The 27,614-nt window shown below is 39.1% G+C and overlaps 1 protein-coding gene across 1 annotated transcript in view; it reads right to left on the reverse strand.

The window, feature by feature from the left end:
* SPIN1 (spindlin 1) overlaps positions 1-27,614 on the reverse strand; it is an 83,296-nt gene that overhangs the window by 13,690 nt on the left and 41,992 nt on the right. Inside the window, 2 exon segments of the mRNA XM_007969689.3 lie at positions 3,020-3,273; positions 16,788-16,836. Coding sequence (XP_007967880.2) covers positions 3,020-3,273; positions 16,788-16,813 — 280 coding nt within the window. The 5' untranslated portion in view covers positions 16,814-16,836.

Raw genomic sequence — 27,614 nt, forward strand, 5'->3', positions numbered from 1 at the left:
TACAAAAGTCAACAGTTAGCTCCCTAAAGGTTACAATGCAGAATCTGAAACCATTAATAAATTTGTCATACTGTTACATTAAAACTCATGTCTCCAGAACATATAAAGAACTCCCATAACTCAACAAAAATCAAATAACCTAATTAAAAAATGGTCAAAGGACGTGACTAGGTATTTCCCCAAAGATGATTTACAAGTGGCCAACAAGCACATAAAAAGATGTTCAACATCACTAATCATCAGAGAAACAGAAATCAAAACAAAATGAGGTATCATATCACACCCATCAGGATGACCACTATGACAAAAACAGTAAATAGCAACTGCTGACTAAGGGATGGAGAACCGAAACCCTTGTGTACTGTAGGCAGGACTGGAAAATAGTACAACTGCTGTGGAAAACAGTATGGTAGTTCTACCTAAGAAATTAGAATTACGACATTAAAATTAAAATTATAATTACCATATGATCATCCAGCAATCCCACTCCTGTGCCTATATCCAAAAAAACTGAAAGCAGGATCTCAAAGAAATATCTGCATATCCATGTTTACAGCAGCGCTAGTCACAATTTTACAGGGTACAATTTTACATTCTACCAAGAGGCAGAAACAATCCAAATGTCCATTAATGGGTGAACAGATAAACTGTGGTATATAGATACAATGCAATGTTCTTTTCAGCCTTAAAAAGAAAGGAAATCCTGTCACACATTACAACATGAACGAACTTTGAGGACATTATGTTAAGTGAATTAAGTTATTCACAAAACAAATATTGTGTGATTCTACTTCTATGAGATATCTAGAGTAGTCAAATTCATAGAGACAGAGTGTAGAACGGTGGCTGCCAGCGGCTGGGAATGGGAGGAGAGGCATGCTGTTTTGTTTAATAGGTAGAGAGCTTCAGATTTGTAAGATGAAGTAGTTCTGGAGATCTGTTTCAACAATGTGAATGTACTTAACACACTACTGAACTGTACACTTAAAAATGGTTAGGACAGTACATTTTATGCTATGTGGGTTTTTTTTTACAATTAAAAAAAGTAGTTAGTCTTGCACTTAGAATAGCTCTTTCACCAGCGCATGATCTGGTACCATGCACTGTTCATAAAGAAAATACTGTGCTAAGTTATGCAAATATTCCAAATAGATAATGGGAAACTCTACTGTGTAACTGAGAAATAAAAGAGAGTGAAAAGCACGAATTACAGCTTAACAGTATGAAATATTTCTGACCTTGCAAATCTCCTGAACGGACTTCAGAGAACCCAAGGGTCCCCAGACCTTGCTTTGGGAACCACTGCTCTGTGACATCACATGCATTCTGGCTGACTGACTTTTTTCTCCAACTTTAGCTTAAGAAAAACATAATTTTAATTATACTCTAATGTACTGCCTGAAGCAATTGCCTCCTACGTAAAACGTAAGTGAAGAGCAAGTAATTTTTTAGACTAAAGTAGGTTGATGCCAAAGTAACTGCTGTTTTGGCCATTACTTTCAATGTCAAAAACCGCAATTACTTTTGCACCAATCTAATACGATAAATACTAAAATTAATAGCAACTATTAGCTGAATGAGGCACATACATCGCTGATTTACATAAAAGCTCTTGGATTTCTTTTTATATTGCTTTACTGTTTACAAAACCACTATTGTTGGAAACTGAGATAATCCCGAACTATGAACAACATGTAACCCTTAGTCCCATCACCAGATACTTGTATAGTTTCTATCCTTCGATGACAAAAGGACCAACAACCACAGGTCACGCAGCAATACGCAGGAACCTTCAAGTGAGCTACTTGTCATCTCAGAAGGGGCAGAGACTAAAATTCTGCTGTTAAGATTCTTAATATGTTAAAGTTTCTTATGTGGGGAATGGATTAATGCCATGATCAAGGAAGAAATGTAGGATGTGCATCAAGAGGAAGAGCAGGTGTTCAGTCACACTTAAGAAGAGATGAGAACGTTGAAAATAACAAAGATTTAATATCACTTTTAAGAGTAATAAGAAATATTTCCACCTAACGAAAGATTTCTTTGAAAACTGAACCATATTTATACAGATGAGTAAAGATTTAGCAGTTGATATCTAAAGAGAAGATTAACAAAATAACTTGCTACTAAGGCAGAATTAAATTCCTAAGGAAACTCATTATATCCCAGGGACACAATGGCACAGTCTGAAGAAAAACAAAGCGAGGAGACTGAACTAATTTCTTCCCGTGACAATTTGATCCCAAAATTCCTACCTAGATATGCTGAAGCTTTATTATTTAATGGTATTGACTTTTAAAGACAATTCTAAAACTACAAACCAATATTTTAAACAAGAGCAGCATCACTGTAATAAGAAAATATTTCAAAATAAATGCTTTAAAAAAAGTAGTATTAGTTTGGGTGTATCCCACCCTACTAATAAAATCAGTAAATTTATTATTTACCTTAGACCTTACGCCTTAAGGAACACTTGCAAAGCAAAACTGACATTGTATGACATTTAAAAAGAGCCATTCATTTCCACAAACATTCTTCAGTCAAGCTCTGTGTATAATAAAGATCACGTTTTGGTTGCCTAAATTTTGGCTCAAAGTCCAATTATTATTTACATTGTACACAATCAAAGATACACTTTCACAGAAAGATTCTAAAATAAATACACAGCATTATCTTATCTTTTGTATCTGATGAGATTAACACACAGGATATTTGAGCTACTGATAACCTTACCCATCAGAGTCCAGAAAACAGTGAGCAAAAATGTTAAAAATAACCATATTATAAATTATTAAGTGGCAAACTTCTTGGGGGTAAAATACACATCTCTATATCCCTCACACAGTTCCTTGAACTGCTTTGGATCAATTTTTGTGGTTTTCAGTGATTTAATATAATGTTTATCAAGAGGGGTGCTTGTGTTCCAATAAAAGTATTAATAATGTAAAATAATTTTAAAAGCATCCATTTCAATATCATTTTTAAAGCATATAATGCACAAATTATAAAAAGAACTTACCAACTCTATCAGGGAGGACTTCAAGCGCAGAAACTCTTTCATCTTTATTAAGTTCTAGTCCATAAACACAGTCAAATCCATCGTATTTTATAAGATACAAAGAAGGATTTACAGGCACCTGGTCCAGAACGGTTCCTTTCCACTGGGTAACAGGGCCATTCCCCTCTTTCCACCCATGCTGAATCCTGCAGCCTACGATGTTCCGCCGGGGCTGGGAAACAGGTTTGCTCGGACCCACACTGCTCCGATGTTTTCTGTATTCACACATATACACACATAAGGTATTATCTCAAAAGTATGCATGCCTAGAGCTAACATAACCACTGGCTAGCATGATCTCATTACAGATGGTCCCAACATATGTACAAACTCATGTTTGCCACATTCTTGCTTCAGGTGACTCAAGGTGGTTATCTTCCACCCCTGTACCAGTGGTGGTGAGTGTGTAACATGGTATGTTAGTAATACGAGCTTGTTGTGCACTTCAACTGTGTATAGGCAGAAAAAACTACTAGTCAATAGCAACTTAAGCCCTACCATTAAGCATCAGGTTATCAGCTTTCTGAGTTTATTTTAATCCAATCAACTCAAAATTATCCAAGTTAATTAAAGAAGAAGGACTGATCCATGAAATACATGTTAACAATAATCACCGTATATAGCTTTAAATAATATCCACTTCAAATTAAAAAGAAATGTGTCACTATTCAATCTCACCCATTCCCGTGCCCAAATAATTCTGCCTGTACAGGCTTAACTAATAAAAATAAACTAGACAATCTTCTCTTAAACTGAAGTCCAGATTAGCTTATATCAATGCACTACAGAAACATTACTTGTCTAGGAAACACATAATCTTAAAACTGAAGTTTATAACAAACAATGTAATATTACAAATTATTGAAACATCAAACTACTTTTTTTTCTGGTTTATTATTAGCAACTGAAAAATCTACATAGAAAGTTTATAAATAATACACCTGGCTCTTGATACCAGGAAAAAATCTTCATTTCACCTTGAAACCTTGGCTTCTTGGATGCAAGCTGAAGGCCAAAACCAAGACAACAGATGCTGATATATGCCAAGAATGAAAAGAACTGAAAGGAATTCCCTTCCCACAGTTTTATGGCTATAAAGCTCTCATTTCGTACACCATGAATAAAAGTGACTAACATCTGATATGTAACACAAACAAGTTTTAAAGAAACAATTTATTGTAGGTTGTAATAGTTAAAACTAAAATTACATATTTTCTAAATAATTTACTTTAGACTGGTAACATAAATTTAGCTAAGTCAGAGGGGAACAGGCTATGAGAGACAATAAGGAGTACTCGCCACAGAAGGGAAGCTTCTCCCTTGGGGTGAAAAACTAAGCAAGCGGATCTGAACCTAACCAAGGAGACTGGGAAGGAGATTCACAAGGCTAAGTGCAAGACTGTAAGGCCAGAAAACTCAGGTCTGCCTAAGCCCCTCGGGACTGTGCAAAAACCCAGGAAACCTTCCTTCCAGAAAGACAAAGCCCCTCTGAGTACACAATCCTCACTGACCAGGACAGCACCACAGGGTAAGGAAAGCAGGATTCAGGCAGAAATGAGGGCGGCAGGTCTCAGAAAGTATGACAGAGGTGGCTACATAGAGAGGTCTTAAGCTAGGAAAGCTTTCCTGGAATCCTCTCATTTACACGGGTCTGGAAGCATCACAGTTGGACAACATACAAAAGTATTTTGAGGAGGAAAGAGACTAACAATGTGACAGATGTTCTGACAGGCGGGAGCAGGCCTCAAAAACAGGCTTGCAAAGTAGATGAAAACTACTATCGAACACTGAACAAATGACAGAAGCCACAAAAGAGAAACTGTGATGATTAATTTTATGTGTCAACTTAACTGTGCCACAGAGTGCCCAGATTAAACACTGTTCACGGGTGTGTCTGTGCATTTATATCAGCAGACTGAACAAAGAAGATGCCCTCACCAATGTGGATGGCCATAATCCATTCCGTCAAGGGCTTCAATAGAACAAAAGGTAGAGGAGGGAGGAATTTACCCCTTTTTCTTCCTGCTGGCCTGCCTGAGCTGGGACATCAGTCTTCTCCTGCCCTTGGACTGGAACTGACACCACTGGGTCCCCTGGTTCTAGGCCTGCAGACTGAATTCCCCTTCCAGCTTTCCTGAGGCTTGGCTTACAGATAGCACTCCATGGGACTTCTCAGCTTTCAAAATACCATAAGCCAATTTCCTCATAATAAATCTCCTTCATATTTCATCTATTTCCCAACGGTCCTATTTCCCTGAAGAACTCTAACATAAAAACATATATCAGAAACAGAGAAGATGAGAAATGAGATCGCTAGACAAGATGTGAGAACTACCAGACAAAGTAAAGAATAATTTGAAATTTTTTTTTCAGAAATTAAGACTAGAAGAACATGAGAAGAAACAGACACCACGGGAGCATGTGAGGAAAGTGGATGATGAAAAGGGGACAGATGGGGACAAAAGCAAAAAGAATTAAGAGATGGTAACAAATATTCCAACTTCTGTATAACAGAAGAACCTAAAAACTAAAATCAAAGTTCACAGAAGAGAGTACTAAAAACCGTAATTCAAGAAAACTTTCCTGAAACAAAACACTTGAACATACAAATGCACCCCATGGGAAAACCCAAAATGACTGGCGCTAAGGCATATCCAAGTCAAATAAACAAATCTTAAAGAAAATAACACCCTTTGGGCATTTACACAAAAGGACCAAATCATATGTAAGGGACAGACTCAGAATTTGACAGCAACACTCTATGCCAGAAGGCAACAGAATAACAAACTTAAGGTTCTCAAGGAAAAGAAAATGTGAGCCAAGGATTTGTTCATCAGCCAAGAATGCACACGGACCTTCGGACCTTTGAGTATGAAGGCCTCCAACAAAACTGTAATGAACATGTCAGAAGGCAGGGGTACTATTTTTATGAAGTTACATGACAATGAGCTTCAGATAATCAAGGAACTCACAGAGAAGGTTCAGCACTGAGAGGAAGCAATGAATACATTTAACTGTAGAACAAATGGTGACAAGGGGAGACAATAGTGTGTAACCGTTATCTGTTCTGATATTTCAAATTTAACACAACTCTCCAAAACAGGAGGAAAGAATATGTAAAGTAGAGTAAGTATAGTGAGTGCCTTATAAAACTTAGATCAAAAAAAGAATTTAAATTAGGATTGTAGGGAGAAAGGAGATGACAAAGAGCTAAATTCAGTATTGTTCACAGTAAGGAACCTATATATATATATATATATATATATATATATATAAACATAAAAAATAAAAAGTCTGTAACTTTACTACTCAGAGATAGAAGAAAGTTGATTTCTAGACAACTGCATAATCTCTAGGAATATACAATAACATCCAATTGGCCTCTTCAGGAAAACAGCTGGTGAAGGAGATTACATTTCCACTTTAGAAAACAAGAATCCTTTGTAGTAATACTTTTTTTCTTAAACTGACAACCAGTTACATATCTTCTTTTGATTTCTAAGCAGAAGATCCAATGAGTTACTCCCTGTACAGGATCGGGCTTTCTTTGTATTTAGCGCAAAGGCTAAGGTTAGTTCCCAAACCTCACTAAGGACAGAATTCAGTCATGTGTCCCATTTTGTAATTTACACAGACATTCCATGATTACTACCAAAATTATAAGCCAATACAGCATCTTCACCCATATGGTAGTTAACTTTGTGTGTCAAATTTGGTTACACCACAGTACTCAGATATGTGGTCAAACACTACTCTAGATGTCTCTGTGAAAGCATTTTTTAGCTGGAATGAACATTTGGATCGCAGACTATGAGCACCAGCAGACTGCCCTCATAATGTAGGTGGACCTCATCCAAGAAAAAAACTGGCCTCCCCAGAGAAGGGAGGAATTCTGCCTCCAGACTGGCTGTTCGTGCTGCAGCTTCAACTCTTCCCTGGGTCTCTAGATGGCTGGCTACCCTGCAGATTTTGAACTTGTTCAGTCTCCCCAATTGCATTAACCAATTCCTTAACATAAATCTTCCCCACTTCCCTCCCCATGTGTTTCTTTCTCTCTCTCTCTCTCTCGAGGCATGAAATTTTCTACCCTTGATTTTCAAGAAAACCAACATAAACGTGACCTATGACAGCAGAATTTTTCGTTGTCGCTGCTCCCTCCTACACTTCTTAGTAGCATTCCTCTGCAAATGGGAATTATCTGCAGCCGCTCCTGATAATGGCTGGAATCACATGTCAGAATAAGCAGTTTTGTACTAAACACTTCCAAGGAGCAAATACGGTCTCCTCCCTCTTAGCATTACACAAAGGGCTTGCATCTTGCCAGGAGTCCTCCTCAAACCGGACCGGGGTCCTTTAATTCTGAGGATGCATATTCCTCCCCTTTGAACTGATTTTATTTCCTCATCTTCTTATTAAGAGTTAGCTTTTGCTGTAGTAAATGATACCATGAGTCTCATACTTAATATTTTGTTCTGTGTTGTCTACCTGCCTTCTGTTTTCCTCACTTTCCTCTCTTCCTATATCTGTGCCGCTAGAATGATTGAAGTTTCTTTTCACTAAAGCCTCTAATGCAAATGATGTATCTTATTTCTAGTCTTCCAGCAATTATCTTTAATGTTCCACATATTATACCTAAACTTTCATTTTTCTATTACAATCTGTGATTAATCAAAACCTATACTTTTCATCCCCCAACCAAAGCAACACTAAAAACAAACAAGAAAAAATCCTTAGTAAAAGAAGAAAAACTTAAAACCTTACCTGGCTAATTCTACTGCATTGCTGAAATGTAGACTTTTGTTCCAAACTGATATTTTTCATTTTGCTACTATCTTAATAACTTTTTAATTTAGAAACAAGAAAGGTTTTTTGGTGGCTTTTGGCGTAGTATTTTCACATTTTTTTCTCATGTATATTCTGTCTTTCTAGATACATCCTCTGGTAATTCTTTCAGGTAAAGTTCAGAAATACAAACTTGCTAGATTTTTGCAAGCCTCAAATTATTATTTTGCCCTCATCCCTGAATTGCCTATGTATACAAATCAGGTTCAAAATCTTTTTCCCCTCAGTACTTTGAGAGACAAAAAAACTTTCACTGTCTTTTATAATCTAGAATTACAGACCATAGAAACCAATCTGATCCTCGTGTTCCTTTGAGGGACAATTTTCTCTTCAAGGTATTTTCTTTTATTATTATTTTTGGAGGGAGTCTCACTCAGTCACCCAGGCTGGAGTATAGCGGCGCGATCTCAGCTCACTGCAACCTCCACCTCCCAGGTTCACATGATTCTCATGCCTCAGCCTGGCTAGTAGCTAGGATTACAGGTGTGCACCACCACACCCGGCTAATTTTTGCATTTTTATTAGAGACAGGGTTTCACCATGTTGGTCAGGCTGGCTCAAACTCCTGGCCTCAAGTAATCCGCCCCACCTCAGTCTCCCAAACTGCTGGGTCTTCAAGGAGTTTTAGAATTGTCTTTGTTCCTAGATTCTAAAATGTCACAAAGACTTGAGATATGTATTTTTAATTATCTCTCACAAGAAGTTGGTTGATCTAAAGAGAGCAGAGCAAAATTTTCACCCGTATGTAGTCTGGATTATTCTCCTCCTCCAACCCCTTTTGGAATGTCATCAGACAAATGCTAGCACTTTTAGATCAATCCTCCATGATTCAACTGCCCTCTCATATTTTTCATCTAGAAGAAATCTTTAGCTCAATTGTTAGTGAATTCAGTAAACTCTACTTTCAGCCTATTGAATATCTTGCATAATATTTTTAATGTCTAAAAACTAGTTCTGTGTCATCATATCTCGAATGGTTTTTCTTCTCAATGAACATGCTTTCTGATATGTAAGTTTCATTTTTTCCTGATTCTTCTAGGAACTCTTTAGGATCAGGTCTCCTCTGTTTTCTACACATACATGGTAATTCCTGGCTTGCACTTCTGTTTTGATTAGTGACGGTCTTTTATGTGGTTAGTGCTCTAACATGCCTCATGATTCTTGGTGTTCGTATTTGTAGATGCAAGTCAAGATGAAGTGGCATTTGCAGATACAATGTATGTCTGCAGTTCAAGTCAGACTCTCTGGCCTCTGAGCAGTAAATGCAGGTTCTGATGACAGAAGCCACGACCCTCGTAGCTACACAGAGGCTAAGAAGTGACAGGTATCTTTAAGTCAGGTGGAGGTAAGCTGAGCATCTTCTGTTCCAATGTCAATTCTGTACAATCAATTTTCTTACCCTTTTAATATTTGGTGACTGTACCCAACCCATTCTATCTCTGATCCTGGCAGTAATCTAAATCTAGTTTATTTACTTTTTGGCACCAGAGTTCCTCAGCGGAGTCTTGACATAAATTTGTTCCTATCTGCTTGAGATCTAGAAACTTCTTAGTGCTCTGGTCTGCCAGCAGGATGACCTTTTTATATTAACAGTAACAAAAACTTAGAGTTTTGATAATTTCATCATAATTTTACTACAAATTATGATGAAGTACTATTTTCTATCTGCGTATAAAATGAATAAATCCTTTCTAGTGATCAGTTTGGCAATATCTGTCCAAAGTCTTACCATTTGGAGTTTCCATTGTTCCAGTGAGTCCACATCTACAAATTTATCAAAAGAAAATAACAACGGATGTGCACAAAGATATTACTAACAGGGGAAACTAAACATAAAATGTTTAACAATAGGCCCCATTAATTTAAAAGTTCAGAGCGTATCTCTATGATGAACTATATACGTATTAAAAATCATGAAAAAGAATTTAATTTTAAAGAAATGGGGTCTTGCTATGCTGCCCAAATTGTCCTCAAACTCCTGGGCTCAAGCAATCCTCTTGCTTCGGCCTCCCAACTAGCTGGAACTACGCAGGGGTGCCCGCCACCATGCCCAGCTAATTTTTAATTTTTTTGTACAGACAAGGTCTCACTACGTTGCCCAGCCCGGTTTCAAACTCCGGGGCTCAAGCAATCCTCCCACACTGGCCTCCCAAAGTACTGGGATTATAAGTGTGAACCACTATACCCAGCCTTAAAAACTTTTTATTTTAAAAATCCACAGGTGTAAAACATATGGCCACATGAAAAATTTTTATACACAATCCTTACAGGTATGTAGGAAGAAGTTTTTTAAAATATACATTAAATCATTAACAATCTCTGGGTGATGGCATTATAAATAAGTTTTCTTCCTCTCTGTTTACCTGTTTTCAAAATTTTCTACAACTCAAGTATTTCGCTTTTGCAGCCACATAAAACACAATCGTTTTTTCCGAGACGGAGTTTCACTCTTGTTGCCCAGGCTAAGTGCAATGGCGCGATCTCGGCTCACCACAACCTCCGTCTCCCGGGTTCAAGCAATTCTCCTGCCTCAGCCTCCCGAGCAGCTGGGATTACAGGCATGTGCCACCACGCCCGGCTAATTGTGTATTTTTAGTAGAGATGTCATGTTTATCAGGCTGGTCTCAAACTCCTGACCTCAGGTCATCCGCCAGCCCTGGCCTCCTGAAGTGCTGGGATTACAGGTGTGAGCCACCGCGCCCGGCAAACCACAATTTTTAATTACTGCTACATTCATGCAATGTGTATACTAATTCGGCAAGAAATTTATATAAAAACAGATTTGCATATTTTAAGGATGGCAATTCCTACATTTATTTCTATTGCCTTTTTGTGATTCAAGAGCAATTCTTCTTTCAGAATGTTACTTTGTTGTTTCCAAAAGAAGGATTAAAGAATATCTGTTATAGATACTATTTCTGTCCAATTTTTTTAAAGAATAACTACATTTGACTGAAAAGGCAAAGGAAACAAAGGTAATTTTCCTCTCAAGGCTGAAGGCAAAAAACGAGTAATTTAATAATATACTAATTGTTAAATCTGGAGTCCAGCTTTCCAATTACGGGGCCTTGAACGCACAGGCTGCTGAGCAGCCAAAGTTCACAAGGCAGAGTGTTTAAACAAACCGAGACTGTGCTCACCGCTAAGAGCACTGAAATATGGAAGCCGTTAACAAATTTATTTCAGTTCTTCCAACTAGTACCTATTTGAAGACAGGTTTAGATACACTAACAATACCTGATATTTGATGTAGATTACTAAAGCTAGGTGAGGAATGCCAAGATTTATGATATACTACTATACATTTTTCTGTATATTTAAAATCTCCCACAGTAAAAAAAGTTATTTATATACTGAACAATTCCTAAAAGATATTTTAATTTCTTATCACTTATTAGGAGTTCTAAAAAATAAAAAATAAAAAAACTATTAATAACAAAAGTTAAAGCTTACTTACATGAGCTGAAATAGTGTATATAAAAGCAAACTACTAGGGATTACTAGAAAGGAAATAAAATGACCAAACACTCTTTGGTCATATCTGGATCATTCAGTCTAAGAATATCCCAAATAGAGTAAACTGATTAGCAACTTAAATGTGATTTAAAATGAAGGTTCTTTGAATATAGTGATTTTAATTTAAATACTCTCTGGATATATATATTGTTAAAAGCCCTTCAGTCTCTTATATCTTCTTGGAAAAGGTATAAAATATTCTTACTCTCATTTATCAGTTAGTAACATCCCCTCACAGGGCAATACTGTAAAACAAATATCAAGATACTTCATTCAACCTGGGACATCTTGAAATGCAGCCAGAATTAAACATCTATAACCTCTTTTCTCGTTTCATAACTCCAGAAGCTATTTCTTGAAATAATTCAAGAAAAAAATAAAGTGATTGAAAGGTATTCAGCATCATTAGGAATGAGCTGGTATCACTGTAACAGCTAAAAACACTTTTCTTGTAGTTTCAATGTGAGTAAATGGTGAACAATTACACAGCACTGCAATCACCTTTCACTGCTGTAATTTTGTGTACTAATCTCCAACCACAATTTAACTTAGTTCTCCAATGTGCTTAAGATACCATTCCAGGGCGGGCACGGTGGCTCACGCCTGTAATCCCAGCACTTTGGAAGGCCGGGCGGGTGGATCACCTGAGGTTGTGGGTTCGAGACCAGCCTGACCAACATGGAAAAACCCTGTCTCTACTAAAAATATAAAATTAGCCGGGCGTGGTGACACATGCCTGTAATCCCAGCTACTCAGGAGGCTGAGGCAGAAGAATCCCTTGAACCAGGAGGCGGAGGCTGCAGTGAGCCGAGATTGTGCCATTGCACTCCAGTCTGGGCAACAAGAGCAAAACTCTGTCTCAGGAAAAAAAAAAAAACAAGAACCATTCCAACAACGATTTAGGCCAGTGCTTCTCAAATTTCAGCATGCATGTGAATCATCTGGAGATCCTCTAATGAGACTCTCCAAACCAGCCCCCAAAGCCTCTTGGATTCAGCAGCCTGAAGAGGAACCAAAGAATTCCTATAAGCTCCCAAGTGCCGAACTGATGCTGCAGTCAATCCACGAACCACACCTTGGGTAGCACTGATTTAGAACGTATGTGTTCATGTTCCCAAAAAAGTAAACTGAGATTGTAGGAAACATTATGTACTCTTCTCAATACTTCAAGGTACCATCACTTTGTGCTGAAGTCTTGCGTTGAAAAACCTGTTTAGGAGTGCAAAAGGCTTATTGGGGAAAAAATAGACAAATAAAGAAATGGAAAGGAAAGAAAGGAAAAAGACCTTTTATCTTTTTACCTAGACTCCCTTAATGGCTTGAATTAATTCCTATTCCTAATCAGTATTTAAATATCTAATCTTGGTAGCCAATATTTACAGACATCATACATGTTAAATTTTCAACAATCACAATTCTACCACATACCTGTAAATGCCTGTCACACACTGTATACTAGGTTGTAAGAATTAATTACTGATACTCTTGGCCTATTTGGTATTGTTATAAAGCAATTCTCCTACTCTGGGCTACGGTAGATTTTAGAAGAAAAGACCAGTTAAATCAAGATAACTGTCTTTTTGCAAGATGCAAACCAGAAAGAGAGGGAAAAACCTGCTTTGCTGGTAACTGTTATTCAATAAAAGTTCTATGCCAAGTACTGTCATTTCCCAGATTAAAATGTCAACAATAAAACAAGATGGATTCTAAAAAAGTCAGTTCTCCATCCACATTAGCATGGTTCCTTTCACTACTTTGTCTACACACTGTGTACTTTGGGAATACCAGAGATGTCCACGGCAAACATTCCAACAGCTTTAGGGCCTCCAAGTGCTACTCTCATTGCTGGCATGAATGACTTACTGCAAGGTGATTAAAAAGCATTCAGTGTTCTGACCAACTGAAGACTGTAAACACCATGGTGCACACAGATGCCCGCACCAAGAGTTACCCAGTCTTCATGTCCACGACTGAAATAACCAATTTCTGAGAAGAGAAAACAAAACGTGCAGTTCAGTAAATATGGCGTGGTACTTAATAACACAGGCTCTGGAATCAGACTGTCCTATTTGAGTCCTAGCTCAACCACCTACTAGCTGCTGACCTCGGACAGGTTACTTAATGCCTTCATGCATCAGTCTCCTCATCTGCAATAAGGGGTCACAGTTCCTACTTGACAGGGCTATCATGAAAACTACATGAGAACACACCAGGGACAAGGTGGAGTACGACGACATTTTTGCCAGTGACTAGTATTTGTGTCTTATAAAATGGGAGGAAAAAAAATCCCTGGAAATACCTCTATTTAGTGTTTAGCAGATTCTAGTCCACTTTCTAAGTTAGTGAAAAATATACCAATATCCAATCACCCCTTTCAACAGTAGCATGGAATGGAAATCTATTCCCTATTCAAATTGCAGGATGGGGGAGGGAATTTACATTTGAAAACTGAAAAGAAGTAATAAATTTGTCTTAGACACCCCCCAACTATATTTTCCCTCCAAGATATACTTTTAGGCTGGGCACGGTAGCTCACGCCTATAATCCCAGCCCTTTGGGAAGCTGAGGTAGGTGGATCACTTGAGGTCAAGAGTTAGAGACCGACCTGGCCAACACGGTGAAACCCCGTCTATACTAAAAATACAAAAATTAGCTGGGCGTGCTGTGGCTCGCCTGTGGTCTCAACTACTTAGGAAGCTAAGGCAGGAGAACCAGTTGAAGCTAGGAGGTGGAGGTGGCAGTGAACCAAGATTGCAACACTGCACTCTAGCTTGAGCAACAGAGCAAGACTCCGTTTCAAAAAAAAAAAAAAAAAACACAGATGTACTTTTACTGCAAATGTTTGTCTCAAATCATGGACAGCCCAGAAAGGTGTATCCACCAGTTCCACCCAAAACACTGCAAGGTGCTCGGCCTATAGGAAAAAAACAAACTTGCTTCTATTTTCTTAAAAAACAAAAACCCAGCTATATAATGTTTCCTGTGTGGTCTCAGTACTTCACACCAGACTCCCTGAACCTTCCTAACACCTTCAGGGACAGGTGCTACTGATCACTCAGTGCAGTTCTGTGACTTTTCCCTCAAGCAACCAGAGGTTCTTTCTCAGCCCCCCAACACTGATTTGAGACAGAAGGGGTGGCCACCGTCACTGAGCCCCAGTATCAAGCCAGGTGGCCCTTATTCCTTGCAACTCCCGTGAGTCAAAAGTGGAGAAAGTGAAGGGGAGAAGGATGCTATAGTTCTGTGTTTTTCTATATTTGATTTTCATAAAAATTGCATTTTAGAAAGGAATCTATGCTAAAAAGCTGCAAACCTCATTGCTCCAGTTCAATACCTTGATTTTAGACAGGATTAAGCCAACCTTAGATACATTAAGGAACTTCCATAGGCCTAACAGCCAAACTCCATCAGGCTTCCTAACTCGCCTGGGAGAGCCTGCCTCCCCACCAGGCAGCCTCTTCAAAGCTCCATGCAGGCATCCCTGCTCACTCCATGTGAAAAACAGTGGAAACTTCTGTTTCAGCCTTTCCTTCTACCCATCTTCAGATTCACACTGAGAATAGGAAAACGGGACTCACAACTTTTCCTTTCAGTTTCTCCCTTTTGCTAGAGAGTAATATGCTCAAGGCTTCCAGTCTTCAAGACAAGTATGTGTGCCTGTGAAAGCACTAAATCAAGGTCCCCAAATGTGGAACATACAGGATGAGAGACTTTTTCCAGTTACTATGCATATGAACTTCAGGTGTTTCGTTTCTTATGCTTTAGGGAATCAAACCTATGAATTAATGAACAGTACTGCTTATTAGGATGAGGCAGATGGAATCTTATTGCACAAATAACACGCCCAAGAGCTCAAACCTATTAATATCTGAAATCCTAAGTAAATGAACTTTTAATCATAGATGATTAGAAAATACGGAAAAATGATTAGAACGCACATTCATATTCTAAAAGTCTTTAACTTAATTTGCAAAATCTATTTTGAATGAACTGTTCTGGTCTTGCAAAGTTAAGGTTTAACTTGCCTTTGTCCCCATTGTATTTAAGTTTTTCATCATTACCTAATATTTATGGCTTACATTTGTTTTTATTGTTATGCTTTATGTGTGGCAAGACACAGCTTAGTATTTATAGTAATGACATGATAATGAGCAAAAACATATCACTGGATATGGCAAAACCATGAAGATGATGAACACATGGATAAAATTCCAGAAACTATTAACCTCAGAGATACAAGAACTTATGTAGCTTACCTCCACATTTTTACTTTCCAGGTAGTTTCTTATGCTAAATATTACAAATATTTGTATTATGTATCACGTACACATTTTGGAGACTTTTGTTTGGTCCACCCACTAACAATTACTGAAAGGCATTCATCCAGCCCTTCCCTGATAGCCAAGAGGCCTCACATCCTCTTCAGCTATTACAGTGTGGTGTCTAAGGGGCATACACTTTCAATACCAATATTTTGGGGAAAAAATGTTTTAAAGAGTGCCTCACATGGTGCTAGGGTCAAGGAGTGTCTTCTCCATATTTAATCATCTATGACTAAGAAGAGTCTTACAATCAGAACAGATTGTTCGAGTGACATTTCCAGTTTGTAATGGCATAGTCATCAGTATAGGACAGACAGCTGTGAAATCAATTATATGTAACAAAGTAAAAGTGAATATTTAAATTGAAGACATTAATAGAATCTTAACTTTCTTTTTTGGATGTAACTATGTCACACAGAAAAAAAATTTAGGGAAAAAAGTGGCTTCTGTAAGCTGGTATTTATAGAATTTAGGATTGAGAACACATTGTCGGTTTAAATACATGGCTATTGCATTATCCTTTAACATGGATACGCTTTCCCTAAATTCATAAGTTTTTCCTTCATATGAAAACACTATAAAACAGTGAGCGTGTGACCACATGTTAGGCAGGCCCTCCCAGCATAAGACATGGTCTCTGCCCAAAAGGAGCTCCTTGTCAAACAGTGGACCAAGACCAAGAGAGAAAGCCTGCACACAAGGCCCACACAGGCATTACAAGGAGAGAAGAGGGAGAGGTTCACCATGCACCTGCCACATTTACTACAACAGTTTTCCTTCCATTGGCCCAGTTCCCATTAAACTGGAGATAAATCATGTCCCAAAGGCTTTTAAAGGCTGAAGGGTAGAACTGGCACACTTCAGCCAGGCCAAGGCGAAGGGAACAGACAGAGAAGATGACTACATACTATTCCTCATTGCACACTACATCTCCTGTGAGCTAGGAAGCCCTTGATCACAGGGGAGGGGGCCTTACCTAGGTGATCTTGTATGCTGCGTAACAAAAGGTCACAAAACACTATTCTAGAACCAGTTTCAGAACTGCTTACTTGTGGGATGTCCTCTTCTTCATCATGTTGGCAGATACTCCAGCATGGCCTGTAAGAGAGATGCATATACAGTCGATGAAAACCAGATTTAAGAATACCTCAGAACACAGGAAATCTTAACTTCTGAAAAACTGCTATACAGAACATGAAAATACACCATTACCAGCAAACATGTAAGAAAGCCACTTGTTTACTGAACTTTTAAAAAGGAGATACACCAAGAGATTCTTGAAAGACAAAATAGCAGAGGCAACAGTTCTCTACCCCCTCAAATCAGCCATAAAAGCACAAAACCAGAATTGCATGGACAAGAACTACAAGAAAAACTAAGTGTCAGTCTGGTGTGGAGGGTCATCCCTGTAATCCCAGCACTCTGAGAGGCCAAGGCAAGAGGGTGGCTGAGGCCAGGAGTTCGAGACAGGCCTGGGTAACATAGCAAGACCTTGTCTCTACAAAAAAAAAAAAGAATGAGCCAGGTGTAGTGGTGTGCACCTGTGGTCTTAGACACTCAGGAGGCTGAGGTGGGGGGAACACTTGAGCCCAGGAAGTCGATGTTGCAGTAAGCTGTGTTTTTGCCACTGCAGTCCAGTCTGGGTGACAGAGTAAGACCTTGTCTCAAAAAAACAAAAACAAACAAAAAAACCTAATCAGGCACAGTGGCTCAGGCCTGTAATCCCAACACTTTGGGAGGCCAAGTTGGGTCGATTACCTGAAGTCAGGAGTTTGAGACCAATTTGGCCAAGATGGTGAAACCCTGTCTCCCCTAAAAATACAAAAATTAGCCAGGCGTGGTGGTGTATAACTGTAATTCAGCTACTTGGGAGGCTGAGGTGGGAGGATTGCTTAAACCCAGGAGGCAGAGAGGCTGCAGTGAGCCAAGATTGCACTACTGCACTCCAGCCTGGGCAACAGAGTGAGACCCTGTCTCAAAAAAACAAAACAAAACAAGACTAAGTGACAATCCTAGCCATAAAGTCCTAAATGGTACAGAACTGTCTTACTGTCATAAACAACTGAAAAACAGGATGAAATATATGAAACACCTGGTTTCAGATGCTGGTCGATAGGCAGCACACGTGTGTGGGATCTGGGAGCAGAAAACACACATGGGGAACCCTGCACAGGCCCTGACCTCATTCCTGGAAGCAATTTTTGGGCATGGTATATGAAGGGGGAACCAAGAACACTATCCTTTTACCATGTCGTGAGTCAGTCTGGAGTTGGGAAGGGTGGGCTGGCTGGAATTTGTGGAACTACATGTGGGCAAGAAGGGATCCACTCAGAAGGGAAGCTCAAAAAGTCTGCATTTGGGGGTGGATGTCTTAAGTCTTTGGCTAACACAAATCTGCGCATAATTCTGAGAAGTCACAAAGGGACAGTTGTCCAGATTCCATCGCCACCTCTTAACACTTGGGGCAATCAATAAAAATGGCAACAGATGGCCCTAACTAGGAAATGTGAGGCAGCCTGGAACAAAAGCTCAGCACCTGCTTACCAAAATAGACTCCAATACTCTCTAAAGGGCATCAACAAAGTCCCAACACTCAACACCACAAGGTTTCAAACGTTCAACACCAACAAAAATTATTAGACACAAAAAAATTAGCAGATTGTAATTTCATAGTCAAGTTGGCTATGAGTGAAATACAGATTTGGCAGGAAAGGACACTGAGAACACTAATAAATATGTTAAAATATTTAAAGGAAAATAAAATACTTAAAATACAAAGTGGAAAATATAAAGAAAACAAATGAAATTAGTGAAAAATACACAATCTGAAATTAAAAATTCACTGAATGTGAGATACAAAGATTGGTGACTTTGACACACAGCAATACAAACTACTCAAAATAGCACACAAAGAAAAACCTGGAAGAAAATGAGCACAACCTCAGTGACCTTTAGGACAATATTAACGGGCCTCACACATAGGAAAGCAGAATCCAAGATAAAAAGTAGAGGAGTGAGGGGAAAATATAATGGTAGAAAGTTGTCCAGATGTGATAAAATGCATATAACCACAGGGCTAACAAGCTCAGCAAAGCCCAAGAAAGATCAAAAACAAAGGAAATCACACCAAGGCACTTCTTCATTAAATTTCTAAAAACCACTGATACAAATAAGTTTTTTTAAATAGCTAAAGAACAGAAGATACATTAAATATAGGAAAACAAAAATAAAACTGGCTCCAAAATTGATGTCAGAAACAACGTAAGCCTGAAGACAGTGGAATACATCTCTAAGGTGCTAAAAAATAAGCAAACCAGGCTGGTGCAGTGGCTCACGCCTGTAATCCCAGCACTTTGGGAGACTGACGGGGGGGCGAATCACATGAGGTCAGGAGTTCAAGACCAGCCTGGCTAACACAGTGAAACCCTGTTTCTACTGAAAATACAAACAATTAGCTGGGTGTGGTGGCGCACGCCTGTAATCCCACCTACTCGGGAGGCTGAGGCAGGAGAATCGCTTGAACCCAGGAGGCGGAGGTTGCAGAAAGCCAAGATTGTGTCACTGCACTCCAGCTTGGGCAAGAAGAGCAAAACTCCGTCCAAAAAAAAAAAGCAAACCAACTTACCTCTGGACTTAAAATGCTATATTCAGCAAAAAATACCTTCCACTTGCAACACATTGATAATTAAACTAAATAGAAATAGTCTAATTGTACCAATTAAGACTATAAAGGGAAAAGCCAAACAAATTAGCTTCAAGACAAACAATGTTACCACAAATCAAAGGACAATTCCAAATTCTAAAAGAGTGAATTAATTAAAAAGCCATAATAATCTTAAATGCATATGAACTCAATTACAGAGTACCGAAACACATGAAGTAAATCTGACAGAAAGACAAAGACATATCCATAATTATACTTAATTATACAACTCTCTTCTCTCAGCAGTCGATATAACAAGTGGATAGGAAAATCAGAAAGATTATCATGAATATGCCAATCAAAAAAATAGAAAAATTTAAAAAAGAAAATCAAAAGGAATATAGAAGACCTGAACAACCTGAACAACCAACCTTACTTAGTTGACATTTAAAGAATACTAAACCATTAACACCAAAATAGTTCTTCAAGTTCACATGGAAACATTCACTCAGATACATATTTCTGAATCATACAGGTCTCAGGCGGAGCATGGTGGCTCACATCTGTAATCCCAGCACTTTAGGAGAGGCCAAGGTGGGCGGATCACTTGAGGTCAGGATTTTTAAGACCAGCCTGGCCAACATGGTGAAACGCTGTCTCTACCAAAAATACAAGGGGGGGGGGGGGGAGAGAAAAAAAAAAGCCCAGGCATGGTGGTGGGCACCTGTAATTCCGGCTAAGGCAGGAGAATCGCTTAAAACTGAGACGTGGAGGTTGCAGTGAGCCAAGATCACGCCAATTCACTCCAGCCCAGAGCCAAGACTCCATCTCAAAGCAACAATAATAATAATAATAATAATAATAATAAAAGTCTCAACATGTTTAAGACAATACAATCTGAAAGCAAAGTTTACAGTTCTTCCATGGAGACTAAAACTGGAAGATGGGCTGACTGCCAAGAACCGCTCTGCCCACTTCACCCAGCATGTTCATACGCACTGAGATGTGGACAGAAGCTCAATAATAGCTAATGGGTGAAGAATTAAGCATGTGATGGCCTCAAACAGTGAAGACAAGATACAGACTGGAAGCAGGAGCAAGTCTACCTGAGGCATCCTTGGAACATGTCTCGTCTTAAGAGTAGACAAGGATGGAAGGAGGTAAGAAATGAAAAAAAGAGAAGTAAAAAGTCTTTCAAGAGCTATTAGAATTGCACCAGGTGTCAAGAACCCTTTTCAATCCCCAACATACACACAACCCCACACTGGATGTACTGAGTGCTGGGTTCTAGGAAAGGGTGCCTCAAATGCTAAACATCCCCCTATGTCCCCAGAGTCAACACTTCCATTTAGAAGAAACAGAATTTTGCTATTTATCACTCAAGAAAAGGTAAGCCATTCATAATCAAAGAATTGAGAAAAATGAAAGTGAGCAGCACCACTATCCCTGAAATGAGATCTAAAATGATTATAAAGAATTGGCATCTCCAAGGAAACTGAAGATATTATAATAACAGAATGGGAACAAGACACTATGAAAAGGGAAAGCAGCTCCTGAAAATTAAAAAATAAATAAAGAGAATCTGGCATTTAAAAAGCTTGCAAGTTAACTAATTTGTCCATAAAAAGCAAACAAACTGAAAAAATCAACAACTTCTTAGACTAGTCAGAGAACTGAGGTCACAAGACAAACAACTGTCCGCAAAACTGGAGAGACAGGCAGAGACAGAGAATCACAACTTACTAGATCAGAAACCTCCACATAGGAACCAGGGCCATGGTAAGAAAAACCTAAACTGCAACCGACATTGCTGGAGAATCAGCATAGGGAAGTCTGACAAAAACTCCAGGGGTTGGGGGCTGTCTTAAGAGGACCCCCACACTTTCCTGAATTTTTCCTCTACAAGCTGAAGAAGTTGGTCAAGCCATCCTGTCCCACAAGGGGTGGGGGTGGGGAGACTGAGAAGCACAAGCAAAGGTCACAACCCAGGGGTACAAGCCTCATGAAAAGATTGACAGGCAATCACAGGACTACAGACTGCTTCCCCTCCCCAGTACACCTTACCACCACCTTGCTAAAGACCTGTTATGACCACAGCTCCTCCTACCCAGACATCATGTGCGCCTTTCAACAAGAAATCACAGGCTTATTGAAATGCAAATAGTAGTATTAAGAGACAAAACAAGCATCAGAACCAGACTCAACTAGGCAGGGAATTACCAACTAAGTCTGTTAATTCCACCCAGACCAGGAATTTAAATGAACTATGATTAATATACTAAAGTAACTAATGAGTAATATAGACAACATGAAAGAACAGATGAACAATATATACAGAGATGGAACTTCTAATAATCAAAGAAAGCTATGAATAAACACTTCAACAAAAGCAAAGAATGCCTTTCAGATATAGGCTTATTAGTAGACTGGACAGGACAAACCAAAGAACGTCTGAGTTTAAGGGCATGTTAATAGCAACTTCCAAAACTGAAAAGCAGAGAAACACCCCTGCATATCCAAGAAGTATGGGACAAGTACAAAAGGCGTAACTTACACATTATGGAAATGCAAGTAGGTAAAGGAAGAAAGGAACAGAAGCAATGTAAAGCAAAGACTGAGTTTTTTTTTTTTTTTTTTTTTTTTTTTTTTTTGAGTCTTGCTCTGTCGCCCAGGCTGGAGGGCAGTGGTACCATTTCAGCTCACTGCAACCTCTGCCTCCCAGGTTCAAGCAATTCTCCTGCCTCAGCCTCCCAAGTAGCTGGGACTACAGGCATGTGCCACCCCAGCTAATTTTTGTATTTTTAGAAGAAATGGGGTTTCACCATGGTGGTCAGGCTGGTCTCAAACTCCTGACCTCGTGATTCACCCGTCTCGGCCTCCTAAAGTGCTGGGATTACAGGCAAGAGCCACCGCGCCCGGCCAAGACTGAGATTTCCCAGAAATTAATGCCAGACACCAAACCACAAATCCAGGAAGCTCAGAGAATGCCAAGCCGAATAAATGCCAGAAAAAAAACTACACCAAAGAGTATCATATTCAAACTGCAGAAAAATCAAAGGTAAAGAAAAAAAAAATCTTTGCTGGGCATGGTGGCTCACAGCTGTAATCCCACTGCTTTGGGAGGCCGAGGCGGGTGGATCACTTGAGGTCAGGAGTTTGAGACCAACCTGGCCAACAAGGTGAAAACCCATCTCTATAAAAATACAAAAATTAACCAGTAATCCCAGTTACTCGGGAGGCTACGGCAGGTGCACTGCTTGAACCAGGGAGGCAGAGGTTGCAGTGAGCTGAAATCAGGCCACTGCATTCCAGATCAAGGTGACAGGAGCAAGACTGTCTCAAAAAAAAAAAAAAAGAAAAGAAAGAAAAAGAAAAACATCTTGAAAGAAACCACCTTACCACAGAGGAATAAAGAATTATATGAGACTTCTCCTTAGAAGCCATGCAAAATAAGAAGATAGTAGAGGGAACTATTTAAAGTGCTGACAGGAAAAAAACTACTAACCTACAGTTTTATATCCTGCAGAATTACTTCAAGGGAAGGAGAAATAAAATACTTTCTCAGACAAACAAAAAGTGATGAAATTTGTCACCAGCAGACCTGCCTTGTAAGAAACGTTAAAAAGAAGGTCTTTAGAAAGAAGGAGGTCGGGCGCAGGGGCTCACATCTGTAATCCCAGCACTTTGGGAGGCCGAGACGGACGGATCACGAGGTCAGGAGATCAAGACGATCTTGGCTAACATGGCGAAACTCCGTCTCTACTAAAAATACAAAAAATTTAGTCGGGCGTGGTGACAGGTGCCTGTAGTCCCAGCTACTCGGGAGGCTGAGGCAGGAGAATGGTATGAACCCGGGAGGCAGAGCTTACAGTAAGCCCAGATGGCGCCACCACACTCCAGCCTGGGCAAGGGAGCGAGACTGCCTCAAAGAAAAAGAAAAGAAGGAAAATTTAGCTGGGTGTGGTGGCAAGTGCCTATAATCCTAGCTACTTGGGAGGCTGACGCAGGAGAATTGCTTGAACCCGGGAGGCGGAGGTTGCAGTGAGCCGAGATCGCACCACTGCACTCCAGGCTGGGCAACAGAGCAAGACTCCATCACTCCATCTTTTCAAAAAAAAAAAAAAAAGAAGGAAAATATAGGTCAGAAGCTCAGATCTATATAAAGCAAGGAAGAACATTAATGAAGAAATAAATGAAAATAATATAACAACATACAATATACAATTACAATAAAAACATATTTATAATAAAAATAGAATATAAAAACTTTTTTTCAGACAGGGTCTCACTCTGTCACCCAGGCTGGAGTGCACTGATGTGATTATGGCTCATTGCAACCTCAACCTCCCAAGACTCAAGTAGTCCTCCCGCCTCAACCTCCCAAGTAGCTGGTACTATGGGAATGCACCATCATGCCGAGCCAAATTTTTTTTATTTTTCGTAGAAATGGGGTCTCACTACATTGCCCAGACTGGTCTGGAACTCCTGGGCTCAAGTGATCCTCCCACTTAGGCCTTCCAAAATGCTGGGATTATAGGCATGAGCCACAGCATACTGGCCTGGCCTATTTTTCTTAATCGAGTAACAATGTACGTACACACACACACACACACACACACACACGCACAAAATGAATGGCAGCAATGATGATACAACCAGACTGGAGAGAGAATTAGGAATACAGCCATCCGTCTGTATCTATGGGGGACTGGTACTAGGACCCCCTTCGACACCAAACTCCATGGATGCCCAAGTCCCTTACATAAAATGGTGTTGTATTTGCATCTAACATAGGCACATCCCCTCCCATATACTCTAAATCATCTCCAGATTACTAATAATGCCAAATACAAAAGCTATGTAAATCGTTGTTATAATGCATCATTTAGAAAAAAATGACAATAATGTACTTGTTTATATTATAGGCATAATTATATTTTTCTGGATATTTTCAATGTGTGTTTGCTTAAATCCACAGATGTAAAACCCACGGATGCAGAGAGCCAACTAAATTTTATCATTATAAGGTACATGGCACTACCCCTAAAGCAATATAATGTTATTTCAAAGTAGGCTTGGGGAGGGGGAGTTTTGTTTTTGTTTTTGTTTTTTAAGAAAAACAGGGAGAGGAGGGGAGGGAAAAGGGAAGAAAGGGAAGGAGAAAGAAAGGGAGAGGCTGGATGTGGTGTCATGCCTGTAATCTCAGCACTTTGGGAGGTCGAAGCAGGTGGATTACCTGAGGTTGGGAGTTCGAGACCAGTCTGGCCAACATGGTGAAATATCTCTACAAAAATACAAAAAGTAGTTGGGCGTGGTGGTGTGCACCCTGTAGTCCCAGCTACTGGGGAGGCTGAGGCAGGAGAATTGCTTGAACCCGGGTAGTGGACCAGGTTGCAGTAAGCTGAGACCACGCCACTGTACTCCAGCCTGGGCGACAGAGCGAGACTCTATCTCAGGAAAAAAAAAAAAAAGAAAGGTAGGAAGCAAGTGAGAGAGAAAAAGAGAGACAGAGAAAGAAAAGAAAGAAAGTAGACTTGGATTACTTGTAAATGTATATTGTGAACTACAGGGCAATCACTAAAAAAGTTTAAAAACTTAACTGGCTGGGCACGGTGGCTCACACCCGTAATTCCAGCGCTTTGGGAGACCAAGGTGGATGGATCGCTTGAGCTCAGGAGTCCGAGACCAGCCTTTGTAACATGGTGAAATTCTGTCTCTATTTTTTAAAAATTTTTAAAAATTAACAAAAAAATCCTTGATATGCTAAGAAATGGAAAAAAAGTGGAATAAATATACCAATTAAGATAGACTCAGAGTGGATCAAAAACAAGATGCAACTTCATGCTAGATACAAGACATCCACTTTAACTACAAATACACACACATTTAAAGTAAATGGATGAAGAAAAGATACAGCTTGCTACCAATAATCAAAAGAAAGTGGGAAGCTATACTAATTTTAGAGAAAGCAGAGTTTGGAGGAAGAAAAGTTATCAAAGATAAAGAGGGGCATTACATAAAACAAAGGTGTCAACTCTCCAAGAAAACAGAACAATCCTTAACGTGCATGTGCCTAAAAATGGAGCATCAAAATATGTGAGGAAAAAAACTGATGGAACCATAGGAAGAGACAGATTAACTCCACTAAAGGTTGAGTATCTCTTATTCAAAATGCTTGGGACCAGAAGTGTTTCACATTTCAGAATATCTGCATATGAAATGAGGTATCTTGGGAATGGGACCCAAGTTTAAACACAAAATTTGTTTCATATAAACCTCCTATAGACCTCCTGAAAATAATTCTATGTAATATTTTAAATAATTTTGTGCATGAAACAAGTTTATACTCATTGAAGTATCAAAAACCAAAAGTGTCACTAGCTCAACCCATGTGGACAATCTTGTTTGTTATCACCATCATTCCTGACACCGAATTTATATGCTACCAACAGCAACCATTCTCTTACACTAATTCACACACAAGTTCTTAACAGGAAAAATTATAGCATACCATTAACACAGTGAAAAAACAATATGTTCAGGATACCTAAGCAGCACAGTAGCAGCGCCAGAATACCTATGTCAGCTATTAACAGCAACAACAAACAACAGCTTGCCTTTACTCTCCACCTACAATGCTGTGTTTTGTGTGTTTTATTTTTTTAGGTGAGAAAAAATATCAGAAGCAGTTAAGGGACCAGAAAGTGGGTCCTTAGGAATGAGCAAGCATTCTACTGGATGGTTTTTCAAAGTGTTTCCTCTAGTCAACTGCCTCATGAACAAGTTTTTATCTTAACTCTCTCTTTGATAGTATAAATTGACATGGTTTCTTGCTGTGTTACAAATGCACCCTGCTCTAGTCCTCCAATAAGCCCATCACACATTTTCCCCATGTAGTCAACAGGCACTTTTTCTTTAGTATTAATGTCATCTTCATCACCCAATTGTGGAATCACGTGAATTACTCAAAAAGTTTCAGATTTTGAAGTATTTTGGATATTAGGTTTTTGGATTAGGGATGCCCAATCCATATTATGGTTACGGATTTCAACATCCTTCAGTCAATAATGGACAGATCCAGAAGACATAAAATCAGTAAGGATATGGATGAACTCAACAAGCGCCATCAAATCTATCTGACTACAGATCAAATCTAATCTATATATTTGATCTATAGTCAAATCTAAAGACTACTTCACCCAACAGCAGCAGAATACAAACTCTCTCAAGTTCACATGGAAAAAATACACCACAACAGACCACATTACGAACTGTAAAACACAGCTTCACAAATTTAAAAAAATACAAATCATATAGTATATGCTGTCATACGACAATGGAATTAATCTAGAAATCAGTAACAGAAAGATGCCTGAAAAATCTCAAAATACATGGAGATTAAACAACACATTTCTAAGCCCATGGGTCAAAGAAGAAACTGCAAGAGAAATTTAAATATATTTTCAAGTAAGTGAAAATGAAAACATAACTTACCAACATTCAGCAAAAGCAGTGCTTACAGAGAAATTTACAGCAATTAATGCATTAATATATAGCAATTAATAATCTTTTTTTTTTTTTTGAGACAGTGTCTCGCTCTGTGGCCCAGGCTGGAGTGCAGTGGCATGATGTTGATGCGCTGCAACTTCTGCCTCCCAGATTCAAGTGATTCTCCTTCCTCAGCCTCCCGAGTAGCTGGGATTACAGGTGCACGTCACCACGCCCAGCTAATTTTTCTATTTTTAGTAGAGACAAGGTTTCACCATGTTGGCCAGGCTGGTCTTGAACTCCTCACCTCTGTCCCCCTTAGCCTCCCAAAGTGCTGGGATTACAGGCTTGAGTCACCACGCCCAGCCAAAGAAAGATCTAAAGTCAATAATCTAAGCTTCTTAGGAAGCTAGAAAAAGAATCCACGGTGAGGAGAGGAAAATAAAATTATAAAATTATAAAATAAATTTTATTTTTTAATAAATAAAATTATTTAAAAAATTTTATTTTAAAAAAATAAACCAGGAGTTGTGCTCCTTGATATTTATCCAAGCGTTGAAAATATCCCTACACAAAAATCTGCACAAAGATATATATAGCAGCTTCATTCATTTTGTTGTGTTGTTTCCTTTTTTTTTCTTGAGACAGGGTCTCACTCTGTTGCCCAGGCTGGATGAAGTGTGGTAGCAAGATCAGTGCTCACTGCAGCTTCTCCCTCCTTGGCTCAAGCCATCCTCCCACCTCA

Source organism: Chlorocebus sabaeus, chromosome 12, assembly GCF_047675955.1.
Source record: "Chlorocebus sabaeus isolate Y175 chromosome 12, mChlSab1.0.hap1, whole genome shotgun sequence".
Lineage (NCBI taxonomy): Eukaryota > Metazoa > Chordata > Mammalia > Primates > Cercopithecidae > Chlorocebus > Chlorocebus sabaeus.